This window comes from Myotis lucifugus, unplaced genomic scaffold (genome assembly GCF_000147115.1).
Source record: "Myotis lucifugus unplaced genomic scaffold, Myoluc2.0 scaffold_73, whole genome shotgun sequence".
In the NCBI taxonomy this organism is placed as follows: Eukaryota; Metazoa; Chordata; class Mammalia; order Chiroptera; family Vespertilionidae; genus Myotis; species Myotis lucifugus.
In genome coordinates this window covers 325,108-352,704 of record NW_005871121.1, presented here as the reverse complement: position 1 = coordinate 352,704, position 27,597 = coordinate 325,108, and the positions used below count along the sequence as shown (strand labels likewise).

Sequence of the window (27,597 nt, the reverse complement as noted above, 5' to 3'; positions counted from 1 at the left end):
CACCTCAAAACTAATATAAAATAATATTGAATGTAAACTCTATTTAGAAGGGAAAAAAAGACCATCTGAAGTAAAGTTCCCAAATTAAAGTATCTACCCAGTCTCTGTCAGGAAAAAAACAAACAAATATAAAATAAAATGAATAAACATGTAACCCCTCACTCTCCACCCCCCAAATAAACAACTCTTAAAGTTGTCCCTGATAGTAGTTCCCAAGTATAAAAATTATACACTGCATGGCATTGGATACATTTGAATTCAAGTGCTGCATATTAGTTTTTTGTGATCTTCAATAAATTATGTAACCTCAAACAAATAAAAAATAATAAAATCTTTTTATCTGTATAAAAAATAAAATACATTTCGAAGTTCTAAAGTTATAAAGAAATCCTTAATTTCACTAACTGTCTCAGTATAGGTCCTTCTTCAGGATTATTGGAGGAGAATTTAAAATGTCATGTTAATGACATCATTTGAACTTTATCACTTCATCGTCGTCCGTAAGATCCATGTGGTATCTTTGATTCCTCAGTAGGGCCTAAATTGGTCTCTGTTATATTGTTTCTTGTAATCGTGTTCTCTTATTTACCTTTTATTGCAACCTTAGAAATGAGTATAAGAGACTGAAGCATATTGCTCTACTTGCACAGGCTCTTTGGAAGGCAAATCGTTTGACCACATTTAGTCAGTTTTATAGTAATACAGTCAAACTCCTAATATGAGTAATTTTCATAGCTAAATTAGCAGAGAATGATTTATGGCTACATCACCTGACAAAATTTGTCAGTTGGTCTTACCGGCCTTTTCATTTGTGCCACTGAAACAAATATTAAAGGTTTCAAGAATTTTTATATTGAAAAGGTACATGCCAATCAAAGGAAGTGCTTGAAGAGACATTATTGTCTGCCTGTGACTGAGATTTGAAAGAGCTGACATCTTTTGGTGATTACATTCAATTTGGTTGACTTTGTAAGAATTTTTTATTCCTAAAAGCCTATCAACTTGGGTGGAATTTCTTTCTTGTCCCTAGATGGGTGGTCTGTAGACATAGCATCTTCTTCAAGACTTCGGAACACTTGCCTGTTGAGGATGGGGGAGCTCCATGTGTCTTACAGTTTTGCTGCTGGAAATAAACATGGCCAATTCTGATAGGTCTTTAAAATTTGCTTTTATGCCTTCAATTGACATAGTCGGCTTTCCCTTCTAATCTTTGTCATAATCAATGGCGTGCCAGATTCTCTTTGCTGTCTTCCCATGTGTTGTTTCTGGAATAGGACTGTTGTAGGTGGAGACTTAGGAGGAGTCAGGAGCATGTATTTTTTCTTTTTCATGTTATTACTACATGGCCAAGAGTAAGGTACCTTTGCTTCTCTTTGACCTCAGGACCAGTCTGGTACAACTTCCTTTTTAGTATTAACATTAGGTGTGCACATCTTTTTTTCTGATAAATACATCCAAAAGATGGTGATGAGCAAAAGTCTCTTTCTGAAAAATAATAGATTATTGCAGTCTTTAGGGAAAGGGCCTTCTCTTCAAAGACATTAAGTTGCCTTATTATTTGCAATAATCAGTTTGATAATTGTTGTTGACTTACTGGCTCAGCTCATGAATAATGTCCCAGATTCAGACAAGTATGGCAAAAGGGTTTTAATGAGGTAGTGCTTTCTTACCCATGGAACATTTGTCTTGCTTGACTGTTCTGGACTTCAGCCAACTGCCAGAAAGGCCTTTTCCCACTGTATATGTAGAGTGGAATATGTGTTGCTTAAATGTTCATTGAGAGGAGTTTCCAACCCACTAAAGCTCCTTGTGCCATTACCTTTTTCCTATGTGCCATTAGAGACACGGAGAATGGATGACTGTCTCTCCTTTTCTCTAAGAATCTGTTTGAAGAGAAGGATGAATCTCATTACTATAAATATTGTTTTCACCCCAGCCTACCTCACTGCTTCCGAATGAGCAGAGCCCCTTTGGCTGCTGTGAACACTCTCAAATATTTGATGGCCTCTTAAATTTTCATTATCTAATGTGCATTAATTTAGATACAATAGCTCTGTTGCTAGGAGCAGAGTTAGCAAGGAAGAGCTTAGCCTGCTTATGTTGCAGGCGTTAGGAAAGTGTGCCGAGTTTGCTGCCCTCAAAGGGAGTATGCAGTTCTGCTGGCTGGGCTGCAAACCACAGAAATTCTGACATCCAGGAACTGTTACCCCAGCACATGTGATGTGATATTTTGATCCTTGCTTTTTCTGTCATCTATTGAAATAGCTTGAGAGACTGAAAGGATTGGGAGGCTCTACCTCCTCTGTAGCTTAGAGCTCTGGGGTCCTAATGCCCATGATTTGGTACTCTTGAGGGTAGAATGCATGCACTCACTTCATGTGGATGTGTGAGAAAAGTTTAGAAAGTGCTGTGTGGTTTCATGGTTTTATTGTTTCTACTAGAGGCTCGGTGCACGAAATTCGTGCACCGGTAGGGTCCCTAGGCCTGGCCGGCGATCAGGGCCAATCGGGGCCTTCCAGCTGCCGGCTGGGGCCTCCCTTCCCCGGCTGCTGGCTGCTGGCTGCTGGTTGGGGTCTTCCTTCATTCCATGCTGCCCCCTGATCGCACACATCATAGCGAGCAATCAAACTCCCGGTCTCCTGGTTGAACTCCCGAGGGGACACTTTGCATGTTAGCCTTTTATATATACAGATAATTATTTGTACTGTAATTATTCTGTGGGATTGGTTCCCAAGGAGCACATCTTACTGTTACAGATTTCCCAGACTGGGAACAGAGCAGTGTGCCCAGGTCCTGGCTCATCCCTGAAAAGCTCCAAGAGCAGGGCTTGCTGTACTGGTGCCCAGATAAGGCTGCGTTATTCTCTTCTATAAGAAACAGTGACCCCTGGGTCTACATAACCTATTGGAGGTGGAAGATGAACTGCTTTGGGTTTCCTGGGAAAGGGCTTAGTGGCTATATCACACAGCCTGAGGGTCACTTTGTTTCTTAATGAAAATTAAAGGTTAAATTAAACTACATAGAAGGTTAGTATTGATCTTCTCTCAATTTCATGTAGAAGAAATAGGAGCTCTTTCCTGTCCCAGAGAAGGAGTGAGATTATCATTAAAGCACCTTCCTCACTTGTATATCCACTGATTACTTAGTAACTGAACAGAGGGAGGCAGAGAGTCAATGAGAATGTTCTGAAAATTTCTGGTTAATTTTATCTCTTCTGTGGAAGTCACATGGATATCTAGTCTATCATGTTTTTAGGAATGTCTAGTTTTACAGGGTTATTGGCCTAGCTTCCCATGGTCTGCTAGACTGTGTCCTATACCAGAGCGAAAGGAACATTAACCTGAATCCCGTTACATGTTTAAGGACTCTTTTTTCCTTTCTCCACTAGGATACCCAAAAAGCAAAGCAGTTCCTGCCCTTTCTCCAGCGGGCAGGTCGTTCCGAAGCTGTGGTGGAATATGTCTTCAGTGGATCTCGTCTCAAGCTATATTTGCCAAAGGAAACTTGCCTTATCACCTTCTTGCTTGCAGGTATGTTTTCTGTGTTATGTGTGGCTGTGGAAATTCTTCCTGGAGCTCAGAAGTCATTTCCGGAGGTCACATGCCTTCTTTCCCCGTGTCTTACATAGCCCTGCGCCCGTCGGGTGCTTTCATCTCTGAGATTTGAGCACAACATTTCTAGATTTGGTCCTTCTGTCACTGGTCCCTCTCCTGTTCCTCATTTCCACCAATTTCGGGACGCAGGAGTAGAGTAGTTTAAAAGACAGCACAAATCCTCAGACAATCTGAGAGAAGGGAATTCCAGGCACAGAAAACGATTAATGATGGAATTCTCAGTTGGTATTTCCTATTTGGAATAGGGCCCGCCCCCGCCATGCTAGTCCTGGGCAGGCCTCCGAGGAGCTGAACACCTGCCTTGTAGCTCCCCAGGCAGTGCCGATTGTCTCTCTCTTATTCTTTTCAAATGTCATTAGGATCCTAGTCCTTGATGAAACCCCACATGACATACCTTCGCAGGCTCCTGCACTGAGGTTGGCATACTATGGCAAGCCTTTCTTTCTTTGCTGACTGAATTACATCTTTCTTATCCTATCCTTTCTAGTTGCTTAATATTTCATAAGCCAGCAAGACTGTGTATAAATTGTGCTCTTGGAACAATTTGTATTTATGCAATCATGGAGCAAATCTCTTCATTTGTTCCCTATTGGTAAATAACAGCCATTTGTTCAGTCAGGACTTTTAAGAAACTGTAGACTTAGAGAGAAAGTGTCATTTTACTTCAATACCCTGCTCCTCACCCCATACACACGAAAACACTCACTCACTCACTCACAAAGGACTTACTCTCCTGTGTTATCCCAATGCGCACTGTGTTTCTGAGGCTGTCCTGCTGCCTCAGCATTGCTTCTCTCGTGTTCTTGAATAGAATTGACCTTGGGGGACAAGAAAAGGGCGCCCTGTTTGTTGTCCCTGCCATGCTGCCTCAGCCTCCCTCTTCTAGAAGGCACTGATAGTTTCTTTTCTGTCAGGGTCTCCCTTGGCCCCAGCTAAATGGATTGTTGTATGAGATAAAGCCCTCCCTGAATACAGGACCATCCCTTCTGGTTGAGGCTCTCGCACACTCTAGTTAATGACCTCTCCACAGCGCTGCAGGCTTCCTGAGGGACTAGTTGAAGCCTGACACAAAGCTTAGAGGCAGCCATGAACGAGAAAGGCCGCAACAAATCCACACCTCATTTCTGCGAATGTGTATTGTAGTTAACGGAGGGGTAGTGTAGCAGTGTGCGAGTCCTTCATGCAGCCATTTGTGCCCTTAAGATTTCTGTAGCGAAATTCTTAGCAGTAACTTCTTGCTGTTACAGCATTTGAGGTGTATATTTATCTCATCCTTTGCTCTCTACCTGCACAACAAAAGCTTCTTTTTGGCATTGTAGAGCTTCATCCAGAGGTGTGAAAGAAAAGCAGTATTATTCTTTTTTCTGGGAAACTTGGCCACAGATCTGTAGGGGAAAGAAAACATTGTAGTTCTGGCTTCTAAACTCAAAACTGCCTGAATGGAGCTGGCTTTTAGCTTGGGTCTATCTTGGTGGGAGTTTTTTTTCAGAAGCCTTCTGGTTGTACCTTACTTAAACACCGCAGTCTGATCACTCAGCCCGGCATCAGCTAGTTCTTCTGCGGACTTGGCATTATTCTAAGCTTAGCAATTCAAAAGGCATTGCCTGAGTTCACTTACATTCTGAAAGACAGATTATACAAGCAAATGAATGATAAAAATATAAGCTTTTACATTTGTCTCCTGCCATACTATATGCGCTTATGTTATGCATCTTCTGGTTTCTTTAGAAACACGGCAAGGATACAGGACATTGAAGTCGTCAGAGAAAGCAGATCTCTATTTGAATCATGGCTCTACTCTACACAGGCAGGGACTTAGGGAGATTACTTACCCACTTCAAGCCTCAGTTTATATGTCAGTCAACCAGAAAGAGTATCATGCCTCTCAGGATTGTTATAAAAGTATCATGAGATGAGAGAAGGGTGCAGAACAAGCCTGCCATAAAGTAGATCATCAGTACATATATTTCCTTCCTCATCCCCTCACAAAGACTTTGTGAGTTCATACCTAGAGCTTTCCTTAACTCTTGTATGTAATGGCCATAGGTCATAGTGTCCATGGTAGAGCCATAGTTATCTACTGATGGAAATAACTCAAGAAAAGGCACTAATCTAGTCTCCTCCTGACTGATGAGCTCACTGAACGGAAGGCAACTGGCTTTTCCTGTGAGACTTTGGAGCAAGGAATTCCGCATCATCCTCATAAGACTAGGTTCTAGGTCTCAGGAAGCTCGCAGTGGTTCTCAACCTTCCTAATGCCGCGACCCTTTAATACAGTTCCTCATGTTGTGGTGACCCCCAACCATAAAATTATTTTCGTTGCTACTTCATAACTGTAATTTTGCTACTGATATGAATCGTAATGTAAATATCTGATATGCTATATGTGTTTTCCGATGGTCGTGACCCACAGGTTGAGAACCGCTGCGGGTAGACAGCCGTGTAAACAAACGGCAGTGTTGGGGACTAGGTGAGATAATAGAGTCATTTACAATGCACAGAAGTAGCACAAAGACGGAAATGATTGGTTATTAAGCCGGGCATCAGAGAATGCCTCCTTGAGGATCTGATAGCTGAGCTGTGTTTGGAAGGACAAATAGAAGTTTGCAATGTTGGGGGAGGGTGGAGGTGGAGGTGGAGAGGAAGGCTTGAGGTAGAGATTACAGCATGTGCATAGCTTTAGAGGTTTCGGATACCCCGATGAGTCCAGGCAACCATGAAGCCTTTGGTATCAGCGGAGTATAAACAATGAGGATAAGGGTGGTGGGTTGAAGTTGGAAATATAGACAGGAGCTAGTCTTTTTTTTTTAAATTGTTGTTGGAGCTAGTCTTCTTGGGTTAAGAAAATTCATTTTGGTGGATATATTGGACTAAATGAGGCCGGGGGTTGGGAGAGCACTTAAGAAGCAAGAGGGATGGAGGCCTGAAATCTGGCAGTGGGAAAGAAAAGAGATTGGGAAAGTATTGAGGAGGAAGACTTGATAATTTGGGAAATAACTGGATTTTTTGGATCGGGGATAGGAGATGATGTTAAAATGTGGGAGAGAAAATAAAGCATTATTTGAGTGGGCAGAGTGTGATGTCTAAAAGCAACACGAAAGTAAGAACAGGTTTTAGGAAGAGATCGTTGATTTGATTTTAGACGTGTAATATTTGAGGTCAGCAGAGGGGCCTAGGCAAATTATTCATGTGGAGGAGCCATCAGCATACAGGCAATAGCTAAAACAGTTGCAGTGCCTAGAGGACCGATGTAGGAAGAATAAAAACCCTAGAAAGTTCTGACCTGTGAGGACTAGGCTAAGCATTCATACATGGTCGAAGAAAATATGGTCAAAGGATGGAAGAGAGAGTAGTCTTTGGAAATGGGGGAAGTTAGAATTCCAAGGAGTTAGAAGTGTGAGATTTTACCTAAAAGATCAAGTAGGTAAAAACTATGAAGTTATTTTCTTATTTATCACTTCACTCAATTTATCACTTCACTTGCTGATGACCTTTGTCAGTGCAGTTACATCAAAGTTGAATCAGTCAAAGGCAGATTACAGGCAATTGGGGAATAAATGTGGGAAATAAGGAACAGAATTAAAAATAGACTGCTTCTCACAAAAATCTGACAGAATGGAAAAGGAATGCAGAAAAGTGAAATGAAAGCTAAGGGTCAAGGTAATATTCTAAGGATGTCAGCATTTGAGTACTTTTGTAATTGTAGTTCTTATTCAAGATTGGAGCAGAATGTGGCATGTATAGTTGGAAATACTATTCAGTATACCTATTGTTTCCATAATACCAATTACAGAATGTAAAACTCAACAAAATCTTTTTGGCAAATGAGAATATTAAAAAGATGGAGTGAGAAAATATCATAGGCAACATGAGAACTACTGGTCTGATTTCTGAGGAGAAGGAACTAAGAAAGAATGTAGAGGAGTGACTAATAGAGTAGTGACCTGGAAGAGATGGAATGAATAAGATGTATGGAGGACATGGGTGGGGGGAGTATCCTTAGAGAGAAGGGCCCCTGGTTCTCTGAGACCACCTACAACTCTGAGAGTGAGTGGACACACAGCACGGTATTCATGCTGTGGAGTTGTCCACCTACCTACTCAGTGATCCTCCAGGCACAGCTTTGCAGCTCTCTGTGGGGTCTCTGCAGCATGTAAGAATGGTGGTCTGCTAGAAATGATGTCTCTGCAGCCAGGAGAAAGTTGGGGTTGTGATTCTCAAGGGGAAAGTCAAGATAATTGCTCGGCAGCCCATATGTGCTGCTCTCATTAATCCCAGCCTTTTGGAGAGCCCTCTGGACTTTAAGGCGAGGTGGACACTTTCCATTTTTATGTGGCCTTTTTTAGGCAGACGGCTCCACAGCTTGATAGGGAGTGGCATTTGGCCCAAGCCAGCTGGCCTCCCTGTCACGGTTCCTGCACCCCTGTACGTGGGATGATTGCTTGGTCAGATGGGATAGCAGGTGGGGCTGGGCAGCGTCAGCTGTAGCTAACAGGTTAGTGCCTCCTGAAGGCTCTTGCCCTTTAGTCCTTTGAGCACCTGGCTTAGGTTTGGTCGGTGAGCAGGTGACCTTACACCATCAGAACTGAGACTGTTCAAGGTCCCTTCGCCTGCTGCTTTGGCCGCCTCCTGTGCATACTTACCGCATTCCCGCATTCTTGGAGGCAGTCAGTCCGTTCTGGTCCTGAGTTAACAGGAAGTCAAGAACCCAGGCAGCCTGCATTTGTTCAAAGGTATTCTTTTTCCTCACCTAGCATTTAGTGAGCTCCATATAGTCCCCTCCAGTAGAACAAAAACAGTTTACCAGCCATCTTTATTTTTAGTTTACTTTCACTTGTCATGTGTGTCCATTTTGCTTAGTTTTTTGTCTGAAGGGATACTGAGGCACATATTGGCAAATTGTTTGGCTTTTGATTCTGATTTTTATTTACTAGCACCATCGGGAATGGAGTGTGTCCTACTGCTATGACGTTTATGTTACATGTCCTTATTTTGAATTACTTTCTTAGCTCTGAGGTATATGGGTCATGTCGAGGGCACAGTTCAGGAAAGTTGTCCTGTTGGCTGAGCATAGCAGGTATTAAGTTAGTGCCTGTAAACCAAATGCCTGAAATGGAAGAGAAGAATAGAGGTTTCAATGTAAAGTAGTCTAAGGAGTCTTATATCAGATTTGGAGTCTTCTGCTAACTCACTGAGTGGGCCCACCCCGTTTGCATTTTCATGTTATAGAGGTGGGACAGCGGTATGTATGAGGAATTATGGACTGAGGCAGGTTTGGGGTGGGGAGTGTGGAGTCAGTCACCTTACTTGGAACTCATGCTACAAACTACCTAGAGGGCAGCAGCTGCCTGGCAGGGGGGTCCCATGTGCATCACAGCAGGTGACTTATGATTAACCAGCTACCTGGTCATATGAAACAAGACTAGAAAATGAGACTTCCCTCTGCCTGCTCTTTTGCATTTTCCAATACTTTTTTCTTTTTTTAATTACAGCTCCCCTCTGGAGCTACATTATGACAAGGGAAGCAACGAGAAAAGGTTCTAGATGTCTGGGCTTTGATAAGTATTGGTGGTGAATATGTGAATGGTGAACTAAAGTTTGACTGTGTGTCCTTCCACCCTGAATGCCTTTGAATAGAGTACTTCATTTCCTTCTTCCTCTGTAACGTCTCATCCTATAGGTATATCAACTGCCTCTTTCAATAAACTAAAAACTTCTAATGGGAGAGGAGAGGGAACGTGAACAGAAATATTCTTCTCATCTCCTGACCCCAGGATGGTGGATCCCCATTGATTACAAGTGCCTAAACAAATTAAACAATTAAAGCCAATGTATGTTTAAGTGAGAAATCCCATTCTGCTATCACAGAGGTGCTAATGAATCAGGCTGTTATTGTGGTTGTGTTTGCTGGGCTTCTATTCTTAATTAAGCAATTATAGGGTCTGCTGATACTTATGAATTTCTTTCAGATGCTTTAATTGAATTGCAACTTAATGGATTTGTGTAAAATGGGGTATTCTTTCTCTTGGGACTTCCCGGTTTGAGCTTGTCTCCACCACCTATTTGCTTTCAGTTGGGCCCCATAACTGGAAATGGGCAGCTTGACATGAGACTTTTCAGAGGCTGCTGTAGTTCTTTGCTATTAAAGATATCATTACATGAATTATATAAATTATGTTCTTGTCAGGAGATCCTGGAGTGTCACTTGTAGGCATTAGCACAGTAAACAGGTTTGGAGAGCCTTTTTTAATGAGGCCAAGATTCTTGCAACCCTGCTGTAAGAAAGGTAGTCTTTGATAGATGATGGATGATGTATAAATTAATGAGATAGTTTCTTCTTTCTTGAATAACTTTTAGTGTAGTGTCAACAACCATACGGAAAACTTGAATAAGGGGGAAAAAAGGAGTTGTAAAAAGGATATACAACATCATGAGAGTGCAGAGAAAAGAACAATTAATTGGGGAATGGAAAAGACTTCCTAAGGGAGATGGCATTTGAGGATCCAAGAAGATCTAGAACATTTTCCTTGGGTAGGCTGGGTGTGATTAGCCTAGGCCAGTGGTTGGCAAACTCTTTAGTCAACAGAGCCAAATATCAACAGTACAACGATTGAAATTTCTTTTGAGAGCCAAATTTTTTAAACTTAAACTATATAGGCAGGTACATTGTTATTAACTTAATTAGGGTACTCCTAAGGCTTAGGAAGAGCCACACTCAAGGGGCCAAAGAGCCGCATGTGGCTCGCGAGCCACAGTTTGCCGACCACGGGCCTAGGCAAAAACAACGTAGCCTCTACTAGTCCTGAGGAAGAGTTGCCTAAAAGAAATGGGTGTACTCACCAATCATTTTTCTCTCTGCTTTTGTATGGGAATGTCAGTCTCCTTCTCAGCTCTCCTGCTGTTGAGTGTTGCATGCTCTGCCCTCAGCTTCCAGTGTGCAGGCATACATGCCATCACCCACTGGTCTGATTATCTCCCATCTTTAGATCGTGAATCATCCCCAGAATGAGCCTCATCATGCTTGTGGGTCATTCAATTGCATGGCTGTTAAATAATTTATTTCCACTAGGCACTATGCTAGGAATATAGAAATGCATAAGATACCTTTCCAGCTTTCAAGCAAAGTAGTTGTTTTTATTGAAGCAAAGAATATATAAGCATGAAGAAAAACATACATTTTTGAGACAGGTAAGAGTAGGGGAAACATGCCTTAAATACTATGCAAATGGAAAATCAGATTTTTATAAAACAACTAGAAGCCTGGTGCACAAAAATTTGTACACTGGCAGGTGGGGGGGGGCGCCCCTCAGCCCAACCTGTGCCCTCTCACAGTCTGGGACCCCTCGGGAGGTAACCACCTGCTGGCTTAGGCCCGCTCCCCGGTGGCAGATGGCACGCCCGATCCCACGGTGCCTGCCCTGTCTCCCCCGGTCGCAGATGGCAGGCCTGGGTCCTGCGCTGGGTCCGGCGGCCGCTGGGATTGTGCTACCGCCTGCCCTGCCCCACCCACCCTGCCCCGCACACGGCAGGCCCGGATCCCGCCCCGGGGACGGCCGGTGGCTCGGGATAGCGCTGCCGCCTGCCCCGCCCCGCCCCACACACAGCAGGCCAGGATCTCACGCTGGGGCGGCCAGCGGCTGGGGATCGTGCTGTCGCCAGCCCCAGGCAGGGCGGCTTTCAAGCAAAGTAGTTGTTTTTATTGAAGCAAAGAATATATAAGCATGAAGAAAAACATACATTTTTGAGACAGGTAAGAGTAGGGGAAACATGCCTTAAATACCATGCAAATGGAAAATCAGATTTTTATAAAACAATAGCAGTAAATATTGTGATACTGTCAGAAAGTCTACAGCCCTAGTCCATAACCCAGAAGTACAGTATCCAGAGAGGGGTGGAGCCGAGTGTGGGCTCCGCCTGGGTCAGAGCAGGCCTGGAGTATGAGGTTACACCTGAGAACCACCCTGTGGAAGGGACAGACCTCAGCACACCACAGAAGGTTCAGAGGAGAGTGACCAGGATAGTAAGAGACCTAAACGCCAGTAGGCCTGGCAGCAGTAATCAAAAGACACTTTCAGGACACAATGGAGTATTTTAAGGTGAAAGGGGCAGAGATTCGACTTGTTCAGTAGCCATTTCGAATATTTTTCTGATTGCGATAGAGGTAAGAAATAGAGACATCAGTGAAAATAATATTTGTTCGGTCTGGTTTAATGGCAGTCACAGACCTTGGAACTAGCACACTTAAATTCTGCTCTCCTGCTTCCTGGTTCATTTCCATCAGACCGGCCTGCATATCTTGGGGTGATGCTGGGACCTAGAGGTGAGGGAGACAGCAAGACCCAAATGGCAGTTCTGTACCTGCCTGTCTAGATACTAGGGGAGAGCTAGTCCTAGTGGTGGCACCACCTTCCATGGAGAAAGTCTGAGGATGGTGTGGCCTCGTAATTGGGATGTTGAGCACTCACCATCTCAGTTGGGTTTTTTGTGCCAAGAAAAGAAATATGATCATTTATCCCCAGCTTTTGCATTACATTGATTGCCTCTGGATGGATCAAAGTTTAGTGGAAAGAATCCTCACCTCCTAAGTCCTTTGACTTCTGCCTTTTACCATTGCTTTTTACTCTTGCTTTGGAGTTTAATATAGATGAGACAAGGGAAACCTGTCCTGACAGGATCAGGCCTATTCTGGGTAGAGCTAATAAGAGCCAGGAGAGTGTGGTTCGAAGGGTGAGACATCTGGGCTCTTCCCTGAGGGTCTCTCTTCCTTTCCTTATCCTCCCCTCTTTCTGAGTCTCTGGAAGGTTATCTAGGCTGCCTTCCTCCTGGTGGGCGGGGGGAGAGGAATGGGCACCTCACAGCAGTTAGATGGCTCCTCTATGCTGGGGTGTTTCCATTGCCAGCACCTGTCTCTGGTTGTGCCCAGATACTTCAGTTCTAATCCTGTTTTTGTGGTTTTCCCAGTAATATACATTTCAGTGTCAGTATTTCAATGCCATCTTGTCAACCTGTTTGCATTTCCCAGCAACCATTTAGTGGCGATGGTGACAAGCAGCAGCTTCCAGGATTGGGCTACTCACCGCTACCTCTGCCCTGTGGGGGTGTCTGTCTGACCAGCCTAATGGTAGAAGATGGCAGGACCAGGAGAGGGAGTGTCAGCAGTGTGGTAATACGAAATTAAAGGAAATACTTTGAAATCGTGTAATGGGCAGCCCTGGGGTGAGCAGTGCACACTGCCTGTAAGACTAATCTTGGTTACTATGGGAACCACCTCTTACATCCCGCTTTCAAACAGAGTTATAACTGAATTTTTAAAAAAAAAAAATAGTTTCTGCCCAGCTGGTGTGGTTCAGTGGTTAAGCAACCCATGAACCCAGAGGTCAAGGTTCGATTCCCGCTTAGGTTGCAGGCTTGATCCCCAGTAAGGGGCGTGCAGGAGGCAGCTGATCAATGATTCTCTCTCATCATTGATGTTTTCTCTTCCACTCCCTTCCTCTCTCTGTTTAAAAAAAAAAAAAAAGTTCATCATTGAAAAAATATCTTTGCACCAAACCCCAGGTGTTTGCTCACCTTAGATTCCTTTCAGAAAGTTTTCCTGAGGCTTCCCGAAACTAATGGGCTGGATTTGCCAGTCTCTTCTTGGCTTTCTGTAGGAATTTTGAGCGAATGGCACTAACATGGGAATTAGAACACACTAGGTGCCCGGGGGACGGCCAGCCCAAGCACACTGTCCTATTGCCCCTGAGGGGGCACTACAGCTTCTCACTCAGGGAAATGTTTAGGACTCCTGGCCGCAGAATGTGCTTCCTCATGCCAGCCCCATGCGGGAGGGGCTCTGAGGAAGCCCACGATGCTGATGTAGGGCTGCCAGCTACAGACCTAGTAGGAGCAAGAACAGGTCACAGTTCCTTTCATATTTGGAAGGCTTCTGGGGCACAGCCACATTCTCTCTCAGTCATGCTTTTTCATGATTAGAACTTTTTTCCTATTTAAATTACCCACTTAATACAGATCTTGTAAGTATGGTTTTTTTAAACCACCCTTTGCCTGTGATAAAGTAAATGAGATCTATACCTCTCTTCAGTGGCCTTTGATTTCTGGACATATGCTCCCTGCAAGGTTGGCTTATAGGCTTCTAAGTTTGGAGAAACTCTCTGTGTAAGCTTTCTGGATTCCCTGTAGTTTTCACTTATTATACTTACGCTCTGTGCCTATACAATAGCAGTCCTGAATAAACCAGAGCAACTCCCATGCTGACCTTCACTCTATGTAGGAAGCTATTTAAATAAACTGGTTAGTCTATGATGGGGAGAGAAGTTCCCATTTCCCTGCCCTGGTGTGCCTGCTTTTTCTGATCTTGTACATCTGCTAGTGATTTTTCTAGGGTTAATTTGGGTGTTTTTATTTTTAAATTGGAACATGGTGTCTGTCTCTTCTCTGTGTTTTGGATGCAGCCCCTGTGCTAGGCATGCGGTTATTAACTCCACTGATATACCAGTTCGCTCATTAGCATTTGCATTTTAAATTACCAACCAGAGCAGACGACATTTATGCTATATTTGTACCATTGCCGCCTTCATGAATGATGTTGTATGTGCAGGGAATACAGAAATAACTCCTCTTAGGCCCTGTTGTATTTTAGTCTTCATTTCTTTTTTACTCTTGATTCTCATTGTTTGATAGGGAATTTTTTTTATTCTTTTCCAAGTTTAGACCTATTTGTGAGTGCTCCTGATTGGGAAGTACTAATGACAGACCAGACCTTCCTATCAAAATAGGCATATTACTTAGAGTGGCCATCTTCCCCTGTCATGTGGAGCTCCTGGTAGGCAGTCTGCTTTGATGAGAGAGGAGGGAATTTTCTCCTCCAGTTTGGTTGGTGGGAGACATGGTAACAGATACTTGCTTTTGCTTGTATTTGTTCTCATATCTTTATTATTATTAATTTTTATTATATTTTTATTGATTTCAGAGAGGAAGGGAGAGGGTGTGGGAGAGGGATAAAAACATCAGTGATGAAAGAGAATCATCAATCGACCACCTCCTGCATGCCCCCTACTGGGGATTGAGCCCTGGCATGTGCCCTTGACCGGAATTGATCCCAGGACCCTTCAGTCCGCAGGCTGACGCTCTATCCACTGAGCCAAACCAGCTAGGGCTCACATCTTTAATTTTTTATAGTTCATTAGTCAGTGGTTATTTATTAATACCTGCTATCTCCTGGTGTTGTGTCGGGGGTAAAAAGAAATAGAGTATGCTTTTAGGGAGCTTATTTTTAACAAGAAACATTTAGATTACACTATAGTACAGAACATACTTAAAGATAACAGTATAAAGCCGGGTTAGAGGTGGGCTTCTTAAGTGCGAGTTGTCAGTGAATTCTCTTAGGGGAACTATTCCTCTTAGTGAATGGTACCTTCAGCACCTGGATCACAAGAACCAAGTCAGATACCCAGTCATGCACCCTGGACCTGGGAATGGAGCCCTCCGAGGCGTAGGTGTGTCCAGCTCTGCCTAAGCTAATCTTCGGCTGGTTTCTGGCCGCAGACTCAGGCAGGAGCAGAGCTCCGATAGATAGGTCTGTGTTCGTGCCCATGTGCTCTTCTTTGTGACCTCCAGTTTTGGTTCTCTGAAGCCTTTTGCAGGGGCCCTTCCTCGGGGTGAATTCTGACTTTTAATACATATGAAAAGTCCAGGTTGCCACACTAGAAATTGTAGATGTGCATTCTGGGTAAGCAAACAAATACTCTTCAATTGATATAAACAATGTTTATTTTCCCCCTTCTCAGTAAGGTTTCTCCCTTGCAGTCCTCATTCTGCAGGTTAGCTGTTGGAATAACCAAGACATGAAAAGTTGAATTTGAGGCTCATGATCCAAATACAGACAATATGTTAGTTTAGAGCAGTGATGGCGAACCTTTTGAGCTCAGCGTGTCAGCATTTTGAAAAACCCTAACTTAACTCTGGTGCCGTGTCACATATAGAATTTTTTTTATATTTGCAACCATAGTAAAACAAAGACTTATATTTTTGATATTTATTTTATATATTTAAATGCCATTTAACAAAGAAAAATCAACCAAAAAATGAGTTCGCGTGTCACCTCTGACACACGTGTCATCGGTTTGCCATCACTGGTTTAGAACCTGATACAATTAAGGTGTGTCATCGGCACACATGCCATTTCATACAATCATAAAAGAAATGACATGGTAATGGCATTCTAAGCCTACTCTCATGTTGACCCATCTCATGCGTTACAGAAGCACTGACTGGCCTTCTGAGATTGGCCTCACAGTAAACCCTGCCATATCCTACTCTCCTTGTCTCATTAGTGAATAGGTCTTGCCCATTGGAATGAGTGCTGGAGGGTTAGTAACCTTTTTCCTTCAGTATTCTATCACTTGAACAGTTCAAATCTACTTCACATTTGATACAGCTCTGAATATTTCCTTCGATTCTGATAGTCTTGTAATAATTTCTTGCCCTGAAATCTGTGGATTCAGTTTTGCAAGAAACCCACACCAAGTACTACGAACTTTGGAATCAGATCTCCAAATGGGGTCTATAGTCCTGTGAGGGACCCATAGTCTGGGAGGGAGGAATCCTTCCGTTTAAGCATCTAAGAGTTCAGGGATAGCTCCACCTCACCTCGTTACAGTAGCTTGTCTTCCATAAGCGGAAGCACTCATGGAGTTCCTCTGAAAAGTTGATGGGCAAGAACTGCTACCTCCCTCCGTGGTCCGTCCTTCCATGGAGATGGTCTGCGCTTGGCACGCTCTGTGTTTGCCAGGCCCTTTAGTGGCTTCCGTGAGCACCATGCTTCAAAAGCAGGCCTTTGAGCCTGAGTCTTTGTTTCTTTCTAGTCCAGGGGTGAGCAAACTTTTTGACTCGAGGGCCACAGTGTGTTCTCCAGAAACTAAGTTGTGGCTGACAAGTCAAGCATAGATACCATGGAGGAGATGATTGGGCCCCGGAGACTTCAGAGTGGTGAGGCAGAGCTAGACCTACAGTTGGCTGGCGTCACCTGTGTGGTCAGATGAAGGTGCATGTGGGTTGTGTTGTGGCAGGATCTAGATGCCACTCAGAGTGCTCTTTCAGGAGCATCTGTAAGTACCTAACCATGCTAATGGAAGCAGATGAGATGGACATTTCGCTAAATTGAGCGCTGAGGAATCCCACAGACTGTCTTTCATTTTGTCATTGCATTTGTTAGCCAGGTGAAGGGCTGATTACTGCAGCCATTCCTCTTCCTGCTGGGCTGCTCCAGAGGAGAAGAGATGGGTTGACTGCGTTCCCTCAGCTGCCAGGCCTTCTCGCCCCTTGCGATTCTCTGCAGGCCTTCTCGCCCCTTGCTTTTTCCTCCGCTGTGCCGTTGGCTCCCAACAGAAACCTTGAATTAAGTGGGTTAGGAATAAACTGCTTGAATGAGTTTGTGCAGATAGCTTCTCTCACCAGCTATCTGAAGTGTTTTTGAAATACACGGGAGCCCTTTGTAAGCTGCTTTATAAGCTGTGAAGTCCATTGTTGCTGCTCGCTGCAGCCAGCGTGTCTCTAACCTAAGTAATGTCGACTTGGCTCCGGGCCAGGGCTTGGGATTGGAAATATGAGTAAGCAGCAGAGCGGTCCACCAGAGTCACTAGCAGCTGTTGCAGGTTGGAGGATTTGCAGAAATTGAGATGCTGTTCCCAGATATTGGCACTTGCCTAGTGATGAATGACCGAGTCTGTGCGAGGGGACTCTGTATGCTTTCCTTCGGCCTTTTCTTCTCAGCACTCTATTGTGGCGCCAGCTCAATGGCCCCATTGTGGAGGAGGGTGACTAAATGGAGGGGTGAGTGGCCTGCCTCTACCACCATTCCCTCCCTCCATTGGCTTAAATGGAGACCTTAATAATAGCTCTTTGATCCCCTGAACTGGTTGTTAGGGCAGGAATTTCATGGCACATAGCACAGATGCCCAGGGCTAAGAATCCAGCCGCCAGAGGGTAGAGACATGGATTCACCTAAAAGAGGGTGACATGAACCCTAGTGTCCTTTTGCCTTAACCCACTCATCTGCACCAGATTAGCTGGGGAGGTAAAAGCAAAGACTAGAAAACTAGGTCTATTCTGATAAAGTCATTCATTTCTGATATGATTGTCCAAGTGAAATTTTTAGAGGGTGATACCTCTTTGTGTCATTTCTTCTTATCAAATACAGTCATGCATATTTATATATGCATATGCTGAAACCACGGTTACAATGCCATCTTTCTAGAAATTAAGCTTCAGAAGAACTGGCATGAACAACCTCTGTTAGGAGATATCCACGCTCCCACCTCTAACCTCCTCCACCATCACTCTCTCATGTCATCTTTTTATTTTCCTTATAGCACTTGCCACTATCTGAAATGATCTAGTTTATTTTTGTTCATTCTTTGCATTGACTGGATGTAAGATGCTTGAAGGCAACCTTGTCTTTCTTGTAACTGCCAAACCCTGAAATAGTGCCTGACCCATAGTCAGCATTCTCTAGCTAGTTCTTGGATGAATGAATGAACATGGCTCTGGGCTAACACTAAGTAGCTTATTTTAAAAATTCAGAAAGCAAAATAACAACACTGTTCCCATGGAGAAAGTGCTGGAGCCACAGCAGCCCTAAAATGGCTAAGAGCTCCAAACTGGATTAAAGCTTACCATGAGCCGTATCCGGTTTAGCTCAGTGGATAGAGCGTCGGCCTGGTGGCTGAAGGGTCCCAGGTTTGATTCTGGTCAAGAGCACATGACTGGGTGCAGGTTCGATCCCCAGTAGGGGGCGTGCAGGAGGCAGCCGATCAATGATTCTCTCTCATCATTGATGTTTCTATCTCTCCCTCTCCCTCTCCCTTCCTCTCTGAAATCAATAAAATTGTATATTTTTTAAAAAGCTTGCAATGATTCCTGAGTCACATAGCCTCTCTGGGCCTTGGATTTCTTCATAGAGAAGGTTGAATTATGTTTCTCTAGGGTTCTTTCTGAATATCTAATAATAATAGCTTTTAATCTGAATCTCTAATAGCTTTTACGTAATGAGTATTATATGCTGTGATTAACTCTAACTCACAGCCCGATTAGGTAGATCCCCATTCCCATTTTATAGATAAGGAAATTGAGGTATAGGATGGTTAATTAACTTGCTAAATAAATAGCTAAGTATATTTTCTTGATTTTATATGTGCTATCATTTAGAATGCAAATACCCAAATTGACATTGGACACATTGTTACCGAGGTCTATTTCTCCAGTCTCCTCTCCATTCAGTGCTGAGAACCAGCCAGGTGCTACTTTTCTTTTGTGATGACTGAAAGCAAAGCTTAAGAAGTGGACAGTGGTAGTGGCCCCGTTTAGGAATTGTAGTAATGTACTATGAGATTTTAGTTGTTTTGGAGTTTGGATTTGGTTTTTGGCCCCACATATAACACTAATAGGAAGACATCGAAGATGAAAGCATGGCTAGGACATGTGACTGTGAAGGATAGACCATGTCAGACCTGTGGGATGGGTTTATGAGCTGCTGCATTTATGGACAAATTAAACTTTAGCCCTGAATAAGCAATGTCCTAGGCCAGTTATTACTGCTCTGGCACTTCTAATGGGCCCTATGCAACTCTTATAAATTATTCAGCTGCTTTATTAATAAAAGGCCAAGCAACTTGCCTAGTCTTGGTGATATTTAAGTATAGCTTAGAGAGAACAGGTTAGAGGGGCAGAATATTCGCTGACCACCCGGGAAACCTTTCTAATTGGGAGTTGAAAGTGTTAAACCCATCTTGAGGAGCAGAGTTTTGAGAGAAATGCATAACACTGTGTTGAAATGTTAACTTTGTAGATTCACAGGCTTTCCTCTGAGGAAATGCCTGCAAGGTTCCCTGGACTGACTGTTGCATCTGATACACCTTTCAGGGTATCATGCTAATGGGGATTAAATGTCCCAGATAGCCAACATTTAAGCATTAGAAATTGTTGGGGTTTAAAAAAATAATAATTTTTATAACTTTTTATTTTGGCATAATATCAAATTTACAGGAATGTTGCAGAAATAGTGTAAAGATCTTTCATTTATTTTATGGACTTGTTAACATACTGCCCCATTTGCTATCAATGTATTTTTAGAATCAGATTTTTACCAGATTGCTTCTCACATCTGTGAACAGAATAAAATAATTTTTCCATTCCATATAGAACATACTTAAAATTTTTTTTGTGTGATTACCAAATTTGGTCCCTGGCAGCCACCATCGTATTGGTGAGCTTCTGGTTTGGAAGATGAGCTCTGGCAATGAACATCCTGGCCTTTCCAGGGAAACTCCTTCTTTCAAGTATTCTGTTCAGCTTTCAGGTCAAGGGTAGCACTTCTGCGAGGTAGTTTATACTCCTGTTTGGAAGCCACTGGAAACATGCCCGTCTCAGTCTGTCTTTATGTTTGTTGTCTGCGGTTTTCGTGTTGCCCCTAGAAATGCTGTGGGCTTTATAATCTTACTTCCTTTAAGATTTCAATAAATAATGGATCAGATTAAAGCAAAATGATTCATTCAAATATACCTCCAAGCATGTTTGGGTTCTCTTTATTAAAGGTGCTCTGAGAGTATCAGTGGTTTCTTAATGAACTCTAAATTTACCTGAATCCTCACCTGCTGTAAGCTATGGGGCACCAGGGGAAGCAGACTCTCAAGTCTGATGCCAACTAAAAACTGTGCCAACTAAAAACCATGGCAACTCATTGGAGGGCCCTTCGTTGGTGAGTGGCTTTGATTTTATAACAGCAAGAATTGTCACAATTAATGACAACCCCCATTATTAGCATTTGTACTTCTTAGTCAAGCATTTGGCCCCCATTGCTTTCCATGATCCATTAGAGCAGCGGTTGCCAACTGGTGGTCTGCGAGGTCCGAAAGGTTGGCAACCGCTGGTTTAAGGAAACCTTTGGAGCAGCAGTCACCAACCGGTGGTCCATAGATCACTGGTGGTCCGTGAAGTCCGAAAGGTTGGCGACCGCTGCTTTAGAGAACTTCAACAAGATCGAAACCTTTCAGTACAATCAGCTTAGGAGAGCTGGGATAGGAAGCCTAATTGTAGGGGAATAAAATAGGTGAAAGGTGAATCAGAAATATTTTAAAGGAAGTTGATAATATAGAAAGTTCACTGAATGAGAAATTAGAAGGCCTTGTTTCTCACCAGACTTCTGCTCATATAGAGGCTCTGACCAGGCTTACATAGGTGTCTGCTCCTTCTGTACTTTATAAGCTCTATCCGTCAATTGTTAATTCTAGAATATGGTCCTAGCTATATGGCCTTAGATTACATTAACTGATAGCAACCATTATTTCAAGCCCTAAAGTGCCACGATCTTATTATGAACTCTCTTTTACTCTTAAATTTTGAGTTTGAAATCAAGTCAGCTGATCAATAAGTTGAGTTGATTGAATTTTTGCTCTGACATGAATGTGATCTGAATGAATAGATGACAGCCTAGAACAGCGGTCACCAACCTTTCGGACCTCACAGACCACCAGTGGTCTGCGGACCACCGGTTGGCGACCGCTGGCTTAGAAGACAGCCAGTGTCTTCCCTCAGTTCATCAGATAAACAGTCTAATTGGATGACAGAATTTTAAAGTACCCGAGCTCAAAGGTGAACTAGCCAACGGTTAATGGTAATGCCATTGATCCAGTTCTCAGAAGAGCATTTAGGGCCCTAATGAGATGAGGACCAAGGGCTTCTGGGATAGCATCAGAGAGAAGTCAAAAAGCTGTGTGGAACTGTCTTGCCAGCTTCTTTGGGGCAAGCTGCTTGTTTGGGGTGCCCCCTTTACTCAGATGGCTTTCAGATGTTCATGTAGGACCTGCGTCCTTACATGGCCCAACTGTCTTATGTCCCTAATTCTCTTCTTGGTAGGATTATAAATTCATTATGGTAATAAACATTGGCTTTATCTGGGATTGTTTTCTCTTCTTCACGTGCCCTGTTGTTTTTTTAATCTTTACCCAAGGATATTTTTTCCATTGATTTTGAGAGAGAGAGCAACATCAATGTGAGAGAGACACATCGATTGGTTGCCTCCTACACGCAACCCAACTGGGGCTGGGGTCGCACCTGCAACCTAGGTTCATGCCCATGACCGGAAATCGGTGTGTGGGCCAACACTCTAACCACTGAGCCACATCGATCAGGGCCACAAGCCCATTTTTTTTAAAGCTATAGAATTAAGCACATAACTTGAGAAATACATAAGTTTAAAATTCTGTTGTAATGCTGGTTCGCCCACTTCACACATGACGTATATTAAGGGTTCACCTTTAACAACAGCCCAATTAGGAATTGTCAATACTGCTTATGTACGGTGTGGGATTGTTCACAGTTGCTATGAGAACCTCAACTTTTTCATTCCCTGACTCATTTTACATGAACAATGCAAATGTGAAGAGATTTGAAGGGGGAAGGGATGGTAAGACAGGGAGCTGGCACATAAATGAAAACTCTGTTCTCTCTTGGACCACTTGGAATGGTAAATTCTCAGCGCTCATTCAGTTCTCCCACCTTGTGTCCTCATAGAAGTTTGTTTTCACCAAATCCTTAAGAAGGAAGTAAAACAGCTTGACCTTTATTTTCATCAAGTTTCAAAGCAGTTCAAGTTCAATACTTAACAGGAAGATTGCCTTTAATGAGCCAAGTTTGGAAGCCATGGATTTTAATCTCTTAGTGTTTGGAAGGATATGAGATGTGCATACACGGTGCGAAAGTAAGTTTACAGCTTTAACTATTGCATTTAAAATGGAATCACTGCCCCACAGCATTTAAGAACCCAAAACAAACTGCGTGGATTTCTTTGTTGTTGTTGTTGATGTGTCTGGGTGGGGGAGGGGGGGCAAAAAAGCATCTCATCCACAGCATGTGCCTGTGTGTGGAATCTTGAATTTTTTTTTTTAAACTCCCTTTATACAGGTAGCTCAGAAGTCATTGTTACTTGTTTTGAACTTCATCTGAGAAAGAAATTCCTGTTCCAAACCAAGCTCCCTCCCTGCTCAGGGTCGGCCTCAGCTCAGGGTTAAGTGTGGGTTAGATTCTCTAAAGAAGAAAAAGGTGCTTCCCTCAGCCTTTGTCAGCGCTAATGGCCAGCTGTGTTTGGTGCTCTATCACTTTGTTGTTTTTTTCCCTTGTTATTTGGTGGGCCAGGTTTTATGCTGAATAGAAGATAAAGAGTGCTTACCTTATCCCTCCCTGACCCTCTCATTCCTCCTTCTCTCACTGCCCTTAAAACAAAATTGGAATGCTGGGTCAGAAATTCTTGATTTGCAGTTTGAATCTGAAGCTTTACAGGGCCCGTAGTCACCAGGACCGGATGCGAACTGTCTGGTACTGACTGCCTCTTGTGGGCATTGATGTTTCCTTAGGGTCGTGGGGTGGTTCCCTGGCACTTTCAGGTGTTTTCTGAAAGCTTATCAGTCCCGGTGAGTTCTAGCATGGTGGATCCCAAGCTTGTTCAGTAGGTCTAGAGCAGGGCCAGAAAAGCTACGTTATCTAAGAGCAAGATTCAGTGCTGCTGATTTGCAGACCAGTCTTTTGAGTGGAAACAGTCTCGACCACCATCTTCCCTCTTTTTATTGCTCCCTAGCTTGGAAATTAGGAAATATCCAGTGCACACACAAAGCCTTAGTGGCTAAGAGAGCAGGTTTTAGAGCCAGTCCCCGTGTAACCTGAGTTTAGGCTCCTGCACTTGCTAGATATGTGAAACTCTGTTTCCCCATTCATAAAGTGGGGATGGAATGGTGTTATTGTGATCGGCAAACCATCCCTGTGAGTTGCCAGTGACAAGCAAAACTCTAAGCGGCGATTTTGAGTCATAAGTTAATGCATGACTTGAATCCTGTCCATATAAATGCCATCATCTGGGCAGGCCTCAGCCTCATGACATTTTAGGGCAGTGCTGTACTTGAACCAGCACTGTCCATGGCTTTCCCTTCCATCCGTGAAACTAGAATTATTTCTTACTGTTCTGTTCCCCTTCCTCCTGCTCACATCAGCCTTTGCTTGTTGAATGGTGTGGGGTTCTTAGTGGAGTATCCTAGGCCCATCTGCACCTGTGGCCACATCTTGTGGAGCTGTAATGGATGTACTGTCTTGATCCCTGTCCTCAGGTCTTCTGGGTGGTACATCGAAGTGAGGCTAATTAGTAGCCCACCACAAAGAGCATCCAAGCAATGTTTTTAGTAGCAATGGTACTTGCCAATTAAATCTCAGATGTATGTAAGGTTACAGACTTCTAAAGTAGAGAGAGCCTGCATCTGAAAAGGAATTCCTTCTAAGGAGTAATGGTAATTTGTTTGGCACAGAATATGATGGTTAAAAATAGAAGAGGGTGGGGGAGGGCATTGGGGGATTAAGGACACAAATGTAATAACTTAATCAATAAAGAAAAAAAAGGGAAAAATAAAATGGAAGAGGGAAATGTGGTGCTGAACTGGTTGAAGAACTTGCCCGAGAGGAGACCACAGGGCCTTTCATTGATTCTGATCCCCCCTTACTAGAGAGTATGGGAACTTCAGCAATTGGCCTCAGGTGTTGCCTTCTATTACTGAAAAAACAAAAGCTACTTCCTCTAGCAGGGGTCCTTTCATCTTTATTTGGCTTTATTTCGGCCTGCATGTTGGAAAATCTGCACTGGCCACATTGAAGTAGCTAGCTTCTTTTCATCCTTCACTTCTCAGTTTCTCCCTTTTTCCCAGGGAGCTTTGACTCCTGGACTAGAGTAAGCCCTTCCCCTACGTATTATGTGTTTCCAAAGTTTTCTACAATTCCCTACTTTATGCTTCTTTCTATTTCTTATTGAACGTAGGCCTTCTCCAGTGGACTCTAAACTACCAGAGTCTTTGTGTTGCTGGCCCCTCTTGGCATCCCCAGTGCCTAGCAGAGTCCCTGGCACGCAGTGGGGCACTCAATAAATATGTGTTGAATAAGTGGAAATTTCATTTACTCCTGAGGCATGCATGTATTCTTCAGTGGAAAATAGGAGCAAGAAAGTTATGTGTGTCCTTACGTACAAGTTCATCATATAGCAGCTCTTGATCTTCATTTCTGTTGGATATCATCTCCGAGGTACTCATGGATTTTTGTTCTATAGTTGTCTGTGTGGCACCAACATGCATTTCAAAGTGTCTCTTAAGAGTATATTCTACTTCCAGGAACCAGGACTATCGATATATATAAAAGCTTAAGCAACCGAGCAACTGGTCGACCAGTCAACCGGTTGCTATGATGTGCACTGACCACCAGGGGGCAGATGCTCAACACAGGAGCTGCCCCCTGGTGGTCAGTGTGCTCCCACAGCCAACCTCCCTCCGCCAGCCAACCTCCTGCGGTCCCTCCCCCAGCCCAGCCCCTCCATCGGTCCTGATCGCTGGCCAGGCTGAGGGACCCCACCCATGCACGAATTTGTGCACCGGGCCTCTAGTAAATAGAGATCATCACTGATTTTCAAAGGGCAGGCAGTAGCCTCCTTAGAGGGTGCAAATTGATGGAATAGGCTTGGGAACAGGAGAGAGCACACTTCACTGAGACTGTTAGCTCTAGGCTAAAAATTAAGAACTCTTAGCTTTCCTCATTTTTTCAAACCCCATGGCCTTCGCAGCCTCTGGAGATTGCTGAGCAAATCTGTCAGCCACCACGGGAAGCAGCTATGTTAGATCTTATGGCTGTTTGCTCGAGCTTTTCGTACTTGTAACTCACTGTTGACATGACAGTCTACAACAATCCAAATTGTTTCTGAAGTTGCTTATCAAAATTGAAAGTGTCAGAAACCCAATATTTTGAGGTCAGTAATTAATTAGAACATTTTTGTTTATGGAGATTCCTGTAAAACAGATCTATCAAAATGCTCTTGACCTTTTCTTCTGACGTGGGTAACTGTGACATAAGTGAGAAAAGCATACAGTTAAAAGAAAACATCTGTGCTAAGGTGTTTGACTCACTCCCACATTTCCTATCCCCCTAGCCCCTGAGGTCGGCTAAGGGGAGTGGAGGGCCATGAGGTAGAATGCTCTCTTGCCTCCCATTGAATTTCTCCCTCCAACTTCACCAACACACACTCCTCTCATTCAGTTCCTCTTCTAATCTTTTGTAGTTACAATTGTATTTCTTCTTTACTTATTCCAGCTTTTTTTTTCTTCCCCTAATTTTTTTTTTTCTCTCTTTCTGTTGCCTCTGATAGGAAAGGAGAACAGGCAGGAAATTAATACTTCTCTTGTGGGGCTTATGAACCAGTGCCTGTGCTCAGTGCTTTTACATGGATTACTCATTTACTTCTCCCTTAACTCTCTCAAGCTGCCCTTTATTTCACTTATTGTCATAATGATACTCTTTGGGACGGTAAATGAAATATCAAGGAAAAAGTTTTAATGTTTTAAATCAAATGAAATTTTTTCTTCATCCCATCCGTGAATTCTTTCCTGCTAGATTTGAAACTATTGGAAAACAAGTCTTGTTAACTTTCATTTATTCAGAGGCTGCTTATCCAATTTGGCAGTTATCATTTCCTTCTCTGCTCTTTCCTGCTGCTACTCTTATCTTAGCCTTTTCACTGTTCCTCCTCCATCATAGAGAAGGGGGTGGGGGAGAAGCAAATAAAGTGTAAGCAATAAATGTTCCTACTTATTTTTAATTAGATTATTATGAGGCAGTGTAAGAACTGACAATTAGGTTTGGGAAATTGGATTGACTTTTAAAAATTCACTATCTTGTAGGTGCTTGTTGGTATTGTGGGCAATGAGGGTTGGCTGATTGATGTAGACGAGAAAGTAGGTGAGTGCCTCTCGATGGAGGGAGTCTGGCACAACCTATCTGCCTTCCCTGAGGGTGTACGAAAGATTTGATTTGTGGAAATATGTCTCTTCACTCCCCACAATCAGCATGTGAGCCTCCTGAGAGCAGGAGCGGTTGTTATTACCTACTCAGGTAAGATTGTCAGTCCTGCCCCATTTCTGCTTGATTTCTTCTTTACATGTTCCAACAGTGGCTCTGCTGGCTGCCTAAAACAAGGGAGAGAGGCTGGGGGAAGGTTCATCTCTTAAGTCTTCAGTTTTGCCTCTCTTCCTCTGGAAATTTTCTCCATCCTTGTGACCACTCTCCGAGAGCTTGGTGTATATATTGGCAGAAGTGAGGATCTGGAGAGCAATACTTATAGATTAATCAACAGTCCTTAGATTATAAAATAATAGGCATGATTGGTAGTTAATATATCCCTCTCCAGGGAGCCGGGGAGCTTCATGGATTTGGAGAAATGAGCCCAGTGCTTGTTTAGGAGCAGTGCTTTGTATGAAAAGCTAAATCGATGGCCTGGACTTAAAGTCAGGAGCAGATGGTGGGAGGTGGGTGAAGTAAAACCACCGTTCATCATAAGGGTGTTGCACCAGGAAGGAGCCCGCCAGTTACACTAAAGGAATCGTAAATCTCCAGGAGGTGACAGGCCATGGGGTCAGAGAAGAGGCAGCATGTGCTCTGTTCAGAATGAGCACCCCTGGTATTTTCAGCGGATCATGCTGATCAAGGATCTCCCCTGCCCTCCTGCTGTCCAGGCTGGCTCTGATTTTGAAGGATACTGGCTCCAAAGTGGTTGCTCTGTAAAGTCTCTCCCTCTCCTTTCTTGTAGAGCAGGGCACACGCAGCCTCTCCATGTGGGCGATGTCCACATAACGAGAATGCCTTGTTTATTTTTGGTCCATGAGCTTGCGTAATGTGCCTATTTAACGTCCTCCTAAAAGCGCTTTTCAGCACATGAGCAAGTAAGGAGGCCTTCTAAATCCTGCTTCTGCGCACAGTGGACTCTGTAAGGTTGTTCTTGCCACCGTGTATTTATGGGCAGGGGCTGGAGCTATGACATTTATCTCTGTTGATTAGGGCGCTGATATATATCTGCTCCCACCTTCCGTGGGGAGCCTTACGCAACTTGAGAGAATGATGAGAGCACACTCATAAC

The 27,597-nt window shown here is 43.5% G+C and overlaps 1 protein-coding gene across 1 annotated transcript in view; it reads left to right on the top strand.

The window, feature by feature from the left end:
* SND1 (staphylococcal nuclease and tudor domain containing 1) overlaps nucleotides 1-27,597 on the top strand; it is a 439,366-nt gene that overhangs the window by 278,974 nt on the left and 132,795 nt on the right. The window contains exon 15 of the mRNA XM_006090488.3: nucleotides 3,389-3,530. Coding sequence (XP_006090550.1) covers nucleotides 3,389-3,530 — 142 coding nt within the window. The remainder of the gene's footprint in view (nucleotides 1-3,388; nucleotides 3,531-27,597) is intronic.